Source organism: Argiope bruennichi, chromosome 7, assembly GCF_947563725.1.
Source record: "Argiope bruennichi chromosome 7, qqArgBrue1.1, whole genome shotgun sequence".
NCBI lineage: Eukaryota > Metazoa > Arthropoda > Arachnida > Araneae > Araneidae > Argiope > Argiope bruennichi.
The window spans coordinates 119,404,866-119,418,123 of record NC_079157.1 but is presented as its reverse complement, the minus strand read 5'-3'; the positions used below and the strand labels follow the sequence as shown (position 1 = coordinate 119,418,123).

The 13,258-nt window shown below is 30.6% G+C and overlaps 1 protein-coding gene across 2 annotated transcripts; it reads left to right on the top strand.

Annotated features, from left to right (window-relative positions):
• The first annotated feature begins 1,894 nt into the window (after positions 1-1,894).
• LOC129974921 (uncharacterized) lies at positions 1,895-12,229 on the top strand. Of its 2 annotated transcripts, none has more exons than XM_056087720.1 (2): positions 1,895-1,978; positions 10,928-12,228. In XM_056087720.1, exon 2 carries the CDS (start codon positions 10,998-11,000, stop codon positions 12,021-12,023), a length of 1,026 nt encoding a protein of 341 aa, XP_055943695.1. In that variant the 5' UTR covers positions 1,895-1,978; positions 10,928-10,997; the 3' UTR covers positions 12,024-12,228. The 2 variants fall into 2 exon arrangements, with proteins under 2 accessions (XP_055943695.1, XP_055943696.1); XM_056087721.1 differs by lacking the exon at positions 1,895-1,978 and adding an exon at positions 4,796-4,910 and having other exon boundaries at positions 10,928-12,229.
• The last annotated feature ends 1,029 nt before the right edge of the window (positions 12,230-13,258 follow it).

Genomic DNA, 13,258 nt, shown 5'->3' with positions numbered 1-13,258 from the left:
CACTGATTCATTGTGTCGTCGCTGTTACTTACTAAACTCCTCGGGATAGCCAGATGGTGGATCTTTTCACCTGGGTGGTCTCGCATCTGTTCATTAGCGACTACAATGGAAGACCACATATAGAATTACTCGTCCCAGAGATATTGATAGTACCTTCAAAGAGAAAGGGGTGTCCAAACATTTGGATGCTAGATGTTTCTCTTTGTGAAAGGACCTTTCCACGACCCACTGGCGCCGCTGAGAGAGCATATGGCTGAACCCCGATTGGCCGAAGGAGAGCTCAAATGATCAATGTAAATTAAGAAGTGGAGATTGTCGCCGAAATAAAGCGCGGAGATTATTATTTTTTTGAGAAGAAACGAATTGCAGAGGACGGTTGGATTACGCCCACGAGTTCGGAGTCTGAGAAACTACCTTTGGAGTTGTCGTGTTGCCCTGATGGAGAACTGAGTTCCAAGAAAAAACCTTCGAATTTGGCTGCTGTATCTCCTACTACAGGTGTAAATATCTATTTATTTAACCAAGATTAGAACAAGTTGTTCTTTGTATATATAGGGCTGTAAAATAAAGAATTGTCTGGAAATTCTGCTTCGTTATTTGATCAGTCTAGATCAGGACATTACAATGTGTATACACGTCAATCCAATTCTTCATTTTGGTACTGCTAATAAGCATAAACGTTGAGTAAAATAAAAAAAAATTACCACTTGATATACAAACTGAAAATTTTGGTATGATGTTTTACAAATGTCATTTAATGGTATGTTTTCATTATAATACGAGTAAGCCTGATATAAATTAAAAAAAAAAACCTATCACATTAAATTCTTCGATATAGGAGTTATTCCCCGAACATTGAATTGCTCAATACAGTTGATTATTTTCCCCAATATATCGGGCATTTCCCAATAGCGATTTCAACAAGATAAATAAAATTATCGGTCTATGAAGGCCGATCGTTGTTTCTGGTTGGTGGAAACAACGTAATGCTTCTAAGTTTCAAAACACTTTTCTCGCATTTTTTAAAAAAACTTTTGTTGATGTTTACGTTGGTTGACCAGATGTAAAACCTACACGTCTCATTGGAAAATATTTTCCGAATTCTATACCAGCTAGACCATCAATATTTACATTTGCTTCTTTGCCAATTTTTAAATTTTTAATAACAATATTTTTCAACAATGATTGTTAATTTTTTTTATCTAATAAAAATTTAATTTTCTTCGCTTTACTATGATTTTTTTAGAAAAATTATTATGTAACTATTTGTATTGGGTTCGGCGTTTATACACGTTTTGTGTCTTTCCCCTTTCCAGTTGTGGTTGGCATGGAAACTGGCGCATGCGCAATTTTTTCTAGAACTGTGATTCGTTTTTTTTTTTTTTTTTTTTTTTTTAAATTCGTAGCCATTCTTATTTGTAATATCTAATTAGAGATGTAACGGAAAATATCTTTGTGTTCGTGTGTGTTTTCGTGTTCGTCAATAAGTTTCATGATGATATTTGATTATTGAGAATTAGAAAAATGGATTTAGAGTTGGATCATAAATAATTAAAATCGCTGAAAAACACTATAGATTTAGAATGGCGCGATTGCATTTAGAATTATTTGTTGAAAGCTCTGGCGCCATAGACAGATATTACCATATATCAACGACTCTTCTACAAGATGGATAGCAGATCCCAAAAATATAATATATAATATTTAACAGTATATTTAAGTATATCATGCAGCTATGAACTGATTTCATTTTTTCAATTAGTAGATTTTATTTCAATCAACTTTATTTCATCTATTGCGACATCATTCGAAAATTCTTTTAAAGGAACTTCCTGAAGTATAAAATCCGGAGGGAAGCGACAATTTTTGACGTCATTATTTTTTATCAGTTTCATGAAAAACAATATAGGATATGGGATTGATATCAGGTGTGTTATAAAAAATCACTTAGCAAAGAATACTGAAAAGGGATTGGTCTGTGAGTATTGCCTATTGTAATTAGTTAGCACGATTACAAATTACTCTAAAAACAGTTTTATTTCTTGGGATTTTGTTTCATAATTGTTTTATTTATAAAAGCTTTGTTTATTTTGTCATATTTTATAATATATTTAAATAATTTGTATTGCAATATTTTAACGAATTAATGAATAACGTCAATTAAATGCCGTTTAACATAATTGCCGATTTGAAACTAAACCATCGTTGACGTAGCATTACATTTTAAAAAAAGAATTCGTTAAAAAAGCTATTTAAAGAATTTCTTATTATGAAATAACATAGTTTGAAAAGTAACTTCCACTTATTTATAAATCGGTTTTTAATTCATCTTTCTAACAAATACATCTTTTTGTAAGTTATAAATCACTGCATATGCAAGCTGCTAATTCAAAATGTTTTAGAAAAACTTATAAATTCCATTTTATAAATATGCGGTTAAGAAACAATTCGAAATATGTAATATATGCTAGGGTACTTCATCCCCTGTTATCTTTGTTCACCAACGCCCCCAAATTACATCGGGATTCTTTTGAAATCTCTATGTGATCCCAGCTTTCTTCGTTCGCTCGCCATGTAGTTTCACTTTTCTGCTAATAATAAGAAATTATAAATGCCTTCATTATTAAAATGAAATTTAAATTATTACAAATTGCATGAACTGCTAACATTAACTTTTTATCAATTACTGCTAAATAAATCATCAATATCAAGAATTGAAATTTTCTGTTAACAGATAAATTTATATGAAAATATTAGAAAGCAAAAATATGTAATTCTAAAATGTTAAAAAATCAAATTTTATTTCTTTTTTTCTTGTTTTGATAAAATGTATTTCATAAATTGGTTGATATAATGTCAATAACATTTAAATAATCCCAAGTATTAATAAAATTAATTAGATTATGTTAATTAGATAAGCTTTGATGAATTACATTTTATTACAAAAGAGATAACACATTTCTTAACGAAATCATGTTATTTTAAACTAGCCGCCTCTGACGACCAGTTTGTTCATCAAGAATTGGAATTTTTTGGTAATAGAGAAATATACAAGGTGTTGCCGAATTCGACCGAAAAATTCAGAGGGGTGATAGTAGGCATCAAGGGGATAAAGAATCACCATACAATATGGGATCCTAAACGGCGTTTATTAGGTGAAAATCGCCAAAATATAGAGAGTCGGAAAATTGTTGGAAACTGAAAAAAATTAATAATAATAATAAAAAAATTTAACAAATGGTGTTTCAACTATGACTTTTTTTTAAGTAAAAGCAAATTCTTAAAAGTTTTTTTTTTTCATGCTGGTAACATGAGGATTTGATGATCAAGGGGGTCGTAAATTACTGAAGACGAAAAAGTAGTTTAGATCCTATATTTTCAAAAATGTTAAAACTTTAAAATGTAAGGAATTTTAAATTCTATAATTTGATATAAGCGTGTAGTGTGAGAACTGGGGAGTTTTAAAGATATTCAAGTAAAACTAAAATGGGAACCAGAAAACATCGCTGCAACATCAGTACCGATGTTCGCAGAGAGCGTTGTTAAATTCGAAAGATAAATTCAGAGCAAGGATAATAAGCATTAAGTAGATGGAAAATTACTAAACAAAATTTGTTTTTTTTAATTTATTTTTTACAGTTTCCAACAGTTTCCCGACTCTCTATATTTTTGCGATCTTTACCTACTAAACGTCGTTTGGGACCCCATGTTGTATGATGATTCTTTATTCTCTTGATGCCTACTATCACCCCTCTGAATTTGTCGGTCGAATTTGGCAACACCTTGTATATTTCTCTATAGCCAAAAAATTCCAGTTCTTGAAATTGATGAATAGAACAAGCTGGTCGCCAGAGGCGGTTATTTTAAAATAATATGATTTCGTTAAGAATAATATGAATAATATGATTTTGTTTCGAATATGGCAATATCCTGTATATGAAAATATTACGAACCAAAAATATACAATTCTTAAATGTTTAAAATCAAATTTCATTTCTTCTTTCCTGTTTTGATAAAATGTATTTCATCAAAATTGGTCGATATAATGTCAATAATATTGAAATAATCGCAAGTATTAATAAGCTTAATTTAATTATGTCAAGCAGCTTTGATGAGCTTGTTTTATTGCAAAAGAAATACCTTATTTCTTAATCATATTATTTTAAACTGGCAGCTGTCGGCGACCAGCTTGTCGCTATTAAATTATACAGTTAATCGCTATAAACTATTAAAATATGAATTTAAAAATTATAACTTCAGTATGAAATAATCAGAATTCGAAAACCACCAAATATGAAAGATCTAATTGATTAAAATAAAATACAGAAACGCTACGTGCAGAAAAACACACTAACGAAACAGCAGAGGGAATTAAGATTCAGTGAATTTCAAGAGAAAAAGTATGTTTAAAATTTAATTAAATTAATTTAAATTAAATTAAATATAGTAGGAATATCAAGATTGTTTAAAGAAGCATACAGTTTATGTATATGTCAATTTTTTTGAGTTTTGCAAGAGAACAATTTAATTATAACAAATTTTTAGCAAAATAATAACCCTTTGAAAATTGATAAATAAACTTTCACCCGATTAAAAATTTATGCAATTCAAGAAATTCCACAATTTAAATACAAAATTACCAATTTCAAAGGAAAAATAATTTGAAACTGCAATTTTGTTTACTGTTGTTATATGATTTTTTTTTTTTTTTTTTTGCATTTTGTGCTATAATTGCATTATATAAAATAAATTTTTATATTTTTGTGCAGTTATTAAAATTCGGTTTTACAAAAACAGTGAGGAGAAACACGACCTTCGTAAAACAAGGCCTCACAACTTATTTGTGACGTCACACAGGTAGGATGATTGGCTACCACGAGCAGAATCCCGCTTTCTTCCTTGATGTTTAGGTATATTTTAAATTCACTTAAAAATGACACTATTAATATTAAGACATTTAGCTTACATAAAATTCAAAATTATTTATTTTTTCAGTGTGTGAATGAAAGAAACGGCATGGTAGAAAATCTTAAGGTCCTCTATAGCTTATTGATCATTTAATAACATTTAAATCACAATGTAAATTTATTAAATATATACAGGGTATCATTGTTAGTTTTTCTTGTTTTAATGGAGATTTTTTTTTAAATTTTATTAAAAATCGTTTTGTTATTTCCCTGAAAATATTTTTTAAAGCTTAAAATTAAATTAATCTAATACTTTTTAAAGCTTTTGATTATTTTTTTATTGTAGTGACAGGTAATACATGTATTTTATAAGGTAACATATAATTGTTTACTTCTCAAATTACTTATCAATAAAATATTAATGTATTTAATATAAAATTTAAACTTTACACCAACTAATTTTGTTGATAAAAAAGAATTACTTTCACAGCTTGTTTTTTCACATTAATAATTGTTTTCATTTAATATATTAGTAATTATATAATTTAATAAACTAGCTTTTATTATATCTGATTTTACATTTCAATGCATTTATAATTAATTTCAATTCAATCTGTAGAAACAGTAAAAGAAAACACAAATAAAAAAAATCACACTCTCTTTGAATCATAAAATTTTATTTACAGAGAAACAATAACAAAATATATTTTGTTTTCCAACTTTATTATAAATTTCACACAGACAAATGAAAATAATTATAACATTAAATAAAGTTAAAATACAAACTTACAAATTACTTCTAATTTGGACGAAATTAATAAAGAATGACTTATCTTAGGAGCTTGAGAAGTGCTTAGACAAATAAAAATTATATTGTTTGCTCCATGCTTGCTTTTTGAATTATACTCCATGTATTTGATGTAAAGTTTTTAAATTTTAAAATTAAATCAGAAAAAGTGTTGATTTTTTTTCTATCTCCTCTCTTTTTGCTATGTCCTGGAGACTGCTATTTAAAGCTGCTTTTAAGTTTTCCCATTTTTTTATGTGTTGCTCTATCCATTGGAGTTTCTCTTCTTGCTTTTGATTCTGAGGAAAAGTATGAGGGTAAATTAGGGAAAATTGAAGGTACAGCATCAGGTACAAGTCTAGAAAAAAAAGACAAAAAAGTGGAATTCTTTAGATACAAAAAATTATTAATTTATTAAAATTTAAAATCAAAAACAGAATAGATATTTTCTTAATACATAAACTAAAAGCTAACGTATGTTGGGCAGTATTAAATAAGATCATATTGAGTATTAAATAATAAAATTTAAAATCAACAGAAAAATTCATTCATCCAAAATAAATACTTAGTTCAATAATATATTGGAATATCTAAAGTAATTATTTATACTACCATTCAAGTAATACAATATTCTACATGAATTAATCAATTGATTTTACACGGTATGAAAAATTGATTTAAAAACAGTAACTTTCCATTACTTTTTTTAAAAAAAGTTTCAGATATTTTGTAAAAGTTGCATTCATTTATAATTAAAGATTGTGTATAACTAATGATATTTAAAAATAATAATAAATATTAATTGTTTTATATATTATCTGATGATTTATAGATAAACAAATAAAAACTACATTTTCTATATGAGCTATATGACCTATATGAGCATGCAATTCACATTGTTTTTGCAAATATATCTAACTTTTTTACATAATATTTTAGAATAAAATATAAGTTTAATCTGCTACAATCTATAGTCATGATATATATAATTAAAAATTAAGTTTTATTATTCATTAGATGATTTTTAACTTTTTTTTAAGAGCATAATAACAATAAATTACTTAAGTACTTTGTAAGATTTTGGTAATAATTATTAAACATTTCTAAAAAAATTGCCTTTTACACTCTAGTGGTACTTGAATAAGTTCTTCCATACTGGTATTAAACACTTATCTAACTGTTAAAAACTGATTTTCTTGAAAATGTTTAGACCTAGTTAACCTAATGTTAACTTAGTTAACCTAACCTAAATGTTAGCAACAAATATTAAGCCTAAATCAGATTTTTAAAAATATATATGAAGTATAATTAAAAAGATACAGAAACAAAACATTTTAAATATTAGGAACAAATAAAAAAAAGATTATGAGAAGTAACAATAAAACAGAGAAGTTTTTTATTTAGCTCAAGCAAACAATACCAAAGTAATTGGAAGCACAAGCAACTAAATGTAGAGCAAACAAAAATGACAGAAGATAAATGAAAGTTATACATAATTTTAAATGTTTCGCATTTCAAAAGAATTAATTAAGTAAAAATTTTACAAAAAAATCAAACTTACCTTACTATATTTAGTTGGTACGAAATTATCTCGCTTTATTGCAGAGATCCATGCTCTTCTAGTGTTTTCATCGCTTGGAAACGAAAGTACAGAAACGTTGGAGCTATTTTTTGTGTAATTACTTTTACAATTGGGAATAAAATACGCACTAGGCATCTTCATTACGATAAATTAAAATTAATATGCAAAAAGATCAAAAAACTTTCAAACAAAGTCAATTACACATTTACCGTTCTTCACTACGACAACGACTACCGTTTTCTACAGAATTCATCCAACCTCATGACGTCACGGACTGAAAGCGTTGGGAGTTGTGAGGCCTTGTATTACGAAGGTCGTGGGAGAAACGTGAAATTGTTTTATGGCCAGAATTGATTTAGGATCTGTCAATCGCATCGGAACTTGGTCTTAAATTGAATAGACTGAGTAGATTGCCTTTCTAACTGCTCTTAGTTGATGAATTTATTTTGTGCGGGGAGATTTTACAGCCTGTGCACATAGTTATTATTTTAAAAATAGATGTTTTTGGTAACATTTTTTTCTTTCTAGTATCTGCAGTATAAAAAGAAAAAATATTGTAATCGTCCAAAAATTCATGCTTGAGTTTTTGGACATTTTAATCTTTATGAGTCCAGTAAACACCTTTTTGCAATCATATTTATTTGTCTGTGAACAAGATATTTTGAAAAACGCTTTTAATTAGAAGGATGAAATCGAAATGTTGTTAGTATTTGTTTTTTACACTCAACTTTGGGGGCGGCATAGCCTCGTTGGTAGAGCGTTGAATTCTCATCCATTGGGTTGCGAGTTCGAACCCCACCGGCATTAAGACTCTCCGTGTGTGTGGTGGCTTGCGCACGTATAAATCTGTCGTTATCACAAAGTCCTCCATGTCGAGAGTAATACCACTGGGGGTACTGGATCAGGGGTGATCGTTCTCTGATTTAGGTTTAAATTACGATCTGTGGATGAGTGAATGAAATCCGTCCCGTTAAGAGGGTTGTGACATGTGTGTAACTAAGTCGTATTCTTGTCCCTAGAGGGCACTACTAAAAAATGGTGCTACTAAAAAAACAAGAGATGCACCCTTAGCTTAAGATGGGAGACTTGTAAAGTCAGTGGGTTTGTATATGACAAGTGGCATTAGAAACAACAACAACGCTTAATTTGGAGAATTTTATCTTATTTTGAATGAAACTCATTCAAGTTAACCCGAAAACTGCGGCAGAAAAAAGAGTGTCAGATAAAACTTTGATATACCAGTTTAGCATCTAATTGTAGATACATATTAAGTTTGGAACTAAATCCAACAAGTGTTTAATTGTCTGTACTCAACAGATTCTAAGCCGGCCTCCAGGCACAGGGGTAGAAAGTTTGCCCCGTGATCAGGGCGTCCTGGGTTCGAGTCCCGGTTCGGGCATGGTTGTTCATCATCTGTTCTATCTGTGAGATGTGTGAATGTGCCCCCCTGTAAAAAGGGGTTGTTCAAGCAAATGTGATGCTTGAGTAGCTAAGTCGTGCTCTTGGACCTAGTTCGAGTTACTAAAAACCAAAGACGCTCCCCCATCGGTTTAAATCGCTGTCTTTGTATCAGCGGGCTTGTCCATGGCAAGTGCCATAAGAAGCAACAACAGAAACAAACAACAACAGATTCTACAAATGTCCCTATATTCTCCGCATGTTCCTGTATGGTTCAGTTTCACTATTTTTTGATAGGGCCATTTTTTTTTCGAGAAAATTACCCTTCAGGTATCAGAACCTATTTCGTATTTGCAGTTTGTTTTGGGGATTTATTTCAAACTAGGTTCCTTTCAATACTGTATTATTTCAGCATGCATGCCATTCTACAGCAACATTGTATTAAGACAGTGAGACCCCTCACATTGCACGTCACCTTAAATAATTGCTGCGATGCCATTATAGCATTGTCAGTTGTCTATTACCTATAAGAGGGCTTCCATATTCACCTGACTTATATCCGTTTTTGGCTTTAAAGTTACCTCAGAGATTTTCGGCATAATATAGGAGACATGGAAGATTTGAAGAATCAGATCTTCTTGCATGTATGCAACGTTGGTCCTGATCAGTTATACCTCGTTACGATTTATGGTGTTGGACCTGAATTTGAACATAGTTTCAAGTGTTGGCTCTGGAATAAGGCTGGCCCATTGAAAACTACTTATGAAACTTTTGTGTGCTATTACTAACATTTTGTAACATCGATAGTTTGTGTGAAAGAAAATGCAATAATAAAATTAATTACCGATACCTCGCATTCCCTTCTTTATTGATGGTATCATATTGCATTTTCCCTAATCTGTACTCATAACAGCGCCTCATTTCCACTTAGAAGTCTTTGTTTGAAATTATTGTTTTTGCACCAATCAATTTTCCATGGTTTAATATGTATACTCTTAAAATATGAAGACATTACATGTAATGCTTGTCTTGCCAGGGCTTCTCAAAAATGATACGATAATTTAAACTGATCTCAGCATTTATAGAACACAGGCCCAGGCGGTACTTTATTCATTCACTTGTGTGCTTCTGCCTTAATTAGCCAAATAATCGGGCATGCTAAATAATATTTAAAATTCTCAATCAAGATAGGGGTGTGTGTGCAAGTTCTATGATCAGTTTCAGTTTTATTCCTCTTATATAGGCTGCATCAATATGAATGTATCTATAATTTTGATACCAGGCAAATAAATTGAAGCAAAAATATTTTACATAGGACTGAGCCGTAACAGGAAGTAAATTTTGAGGAAAAAATATTTTGCATAGGGATAAACGGTAATAAAGAGTAAATTTTGAAGCATAATAAAATTTTACATAGGTTTGATGGTAACAGAGATTAAATTTTGAGCAAAATGATAGGTCCAAGTTGTAACAGAGAATAAATTTTGAATTAAATAAACATATTGAGTACAGTTGAGCTGTTGAGATTAAATTTTGAACCGAATGATATTTTGCATAGGGTTGAGACGCAACAAAGAATAAGTTATCTCATAGTTCTAAAATTTTCTTCACTGAGCCTGGTTAAACGTAATTATATCTCTGGAATCATTTTCTTCTATATTTAGCAACATTGTTACGATATCTCTAATCTCTGATATCGAACCACATTATGAATATATCTTGTACTAATAGCGTATGTAAGCAAATTAACAATGTTTTTCTTTAAAAGATTGTTTATAAGTAGTGAGCATAGTTTACGTAAAAAAAAAATGATTATCGCTTATGCATGTAAGATTGTAATATCGGTGGTGTGTCAACGTTTCTGGCAGGAATTGCAGTCGTTTCCAAAACTATTCAAACTTTCTCATTAAAATAATTTTTACCATCAATGAAAAAGGCTATTTATTATTACGAAATGTGACACGCGACGGATAAAAAATATTCTATATTCTTGAAAAGACTGAAAAAGTTGTTTGGGAATTGGAATTAGGCCGAGGAAATGAAATCTATAATAACTATAAATTAAAAAGCATATTAAGTATATGGAATATTTTTTATTTTCTGATGAGCCACCTGCATAATGATGAAAGATAATTAACATAAATTGATGAAATTACATTAAAATGATTTTGTGCATGAAACTGTAGTAATAAGAATACGATATTTTTTTCCCCAAGTTTTATTATTTCAACTATTTTTTTTTTTCTTATCCAGGTTTCACTGTAATCCTGCTTCAAATACTTGACTCTATTTTTGCATACCTGGACATAAGTTTGATAAAATAATGAATTACCACACCATTATTGGATTTTTGTCAGTTTCACTCTTCATTGGGAGTTATGCTCTAGATTATAGTTTATTGGAGAATTTGGAGATCACCTGCCTTCCTCGTGATCATTGCCTGCTGGCACATCGAGTCAGTTTCGCGAACAGGAGCTGTGAATGTGACAACGAGTGCAACAACTATCAGGACTGCTGCATAGACAAGGCGAGGCTCAAACCTCGTATGCCGAGCCTAAAAAGGAAGTATACTTGTATGACTTTTGGTGGTCGTAATAAAGACGGTGTATATGTTGTAGACACTTGCCCTCGTAATTATACATCATCAGAAAATATCCAAAGCTTGTGCCACGAAGGCAATAACTCTACGGATCCATTAGTGTCTGCTCCAGTGACTGTCGTTTCCACTGGCATAACATTCAAAAACAGGTATTGCGCTGAATGTAATGGAGCTTCAACATCTCCTCTCGTAACTTGGTTAGTTTACTTAGATTGTGCAACTCTTACGCCGTTTGAAGTCAACGATAGCTACGTTTTGCAGAACTTCAAGTACAATCCCAGCCTGAAGGCATGGGGAGTAGAACTTGGTGATGCTTTCCACAAGTGCGAAATAATCTACGACAAGCCCAGCTACCTGTCAGCTGTCAGATTTTGTAGGGCCAACACAATTGACAGCTGCCCATCCTCATTTCGTAGATCAAGTATCAAAAGGCTTTGCGAATCGTACTCAGCGATCGTGCATGATGTAGATAATTCATATAAAAACCCACACTGTGCCATTTGCAACAACAAGAGAGCGAACGATCTCACCTGTTTGGATTCAGAATTATTTATAAGAACTGCAAAAATGAGCAAAAGCTTTTCATTTACTCTTCTGGTAGATTCTAATCTTCGCGAAGGACGTAATAGCAGTGTAGTCCAAACTTGTCCGCCAGGAGAGAAGTATGATCCTTTCTTCAAGAAATGCCGAACACTGCTTTGCTCTTTACCAGGTTACAAAATTGTGAATGGAAAGTGTAAGAAACCTTGAAGGATGTGAATTTTCTTAGGAAGTTGCATCCAGTAAAATGCATTTTATTAATTATTTTGCTAACTACTTTCAAATTTGTCTCATATTTTTAATTTAACAATTTTTGATAGATGAATTGCTACGTAAAGCTTTATTTCGCATTTCGTTTTCCGCTTTTTTTGTGCTTATTTGATATAAATATTGTGCTTATTTGATATAAATTTGACTAAAATGAGCTAAAAATAAATATATATAATATGATCTGTTTTAAATAAACTAATACGAATTTGAAGTTTTATGTTTTCTTATGTATGATATTCATTATTTAACAGATTGTAATCTACTGGTGTGTTATTTCAGTTTTGTTAGAAGACAATAACACTGGTGAGTCATCTACTAGAAAAAACATTATTTTCACTTTCAGTATAATAATTATTTACTTGGAGTTTTGCACTTCTGTGGGGTTCCAAATGAAAACAACATATTTTACATATGATTTCTCCAGTAATATAATAAAAGGCAGAAGTTTACTGTGGGCCGTGGTGTAATAGACAGACACACAAAAAAAACCCCCAGCAATACAACTAAAAACATAATATTTAAATTTATTTTCAGTGAAATTTAATAATGATAACATAATAATGAAATACAATTATTTATAATAAGGAAATTTAAGAACAAATGGATGATTTAAAAAGGGTTAGATACATGTTAATAAACTAATAAAGTACACAAGATGGAATATTGGTTAGCTCCACTGAAAAATTCTTCGCATCGCTAACGTGTTAATTGAGGAAAAGTGACTTGGGACGTTTTAAGTAACCTATTTTGCCAATTTTGTGCATTTCATTCACATTATTCAGAAAAAAAGTATATATAGAGAGGGGGGGAGCGAGGGAGGAGACGATTTATATGTACTAAAACCGTTACTTTAACCAAATCCATTGTCTTGAAGTTGTTTTTCGAGATTCGATTATCAATTTTTTTAGATTGCTATCCCGCTTTGACTCTGTAGGAATCGTTTTTAATTTGGAATAGGGCTATTTGGAATTAAGTTCGTTGTTTGACTAGCAGGACACTTCAAAAGAGATTCAGTCATCATCTGAACTGTCACCCTACACCACCTGTAGATTTGCCAAATAATTTCTGAAAGCTCTACATCGTATATAAAAATCACAGGACAGACATACATGGCGTAATTCGGTAGTATTATATACCTAGCGCGCTATCTTCTGGAACTAAGGCTGACAAAAAGG

Excerpts from the sequence above, each read along its gene's own strand:
- LOC129974921 (XM_056087721.1), top strand. The coding sequence starts at position 10,998 with ATGAATTACCACACCATTATTGGATTTTTGTCAGTTTCACTCTTCATT.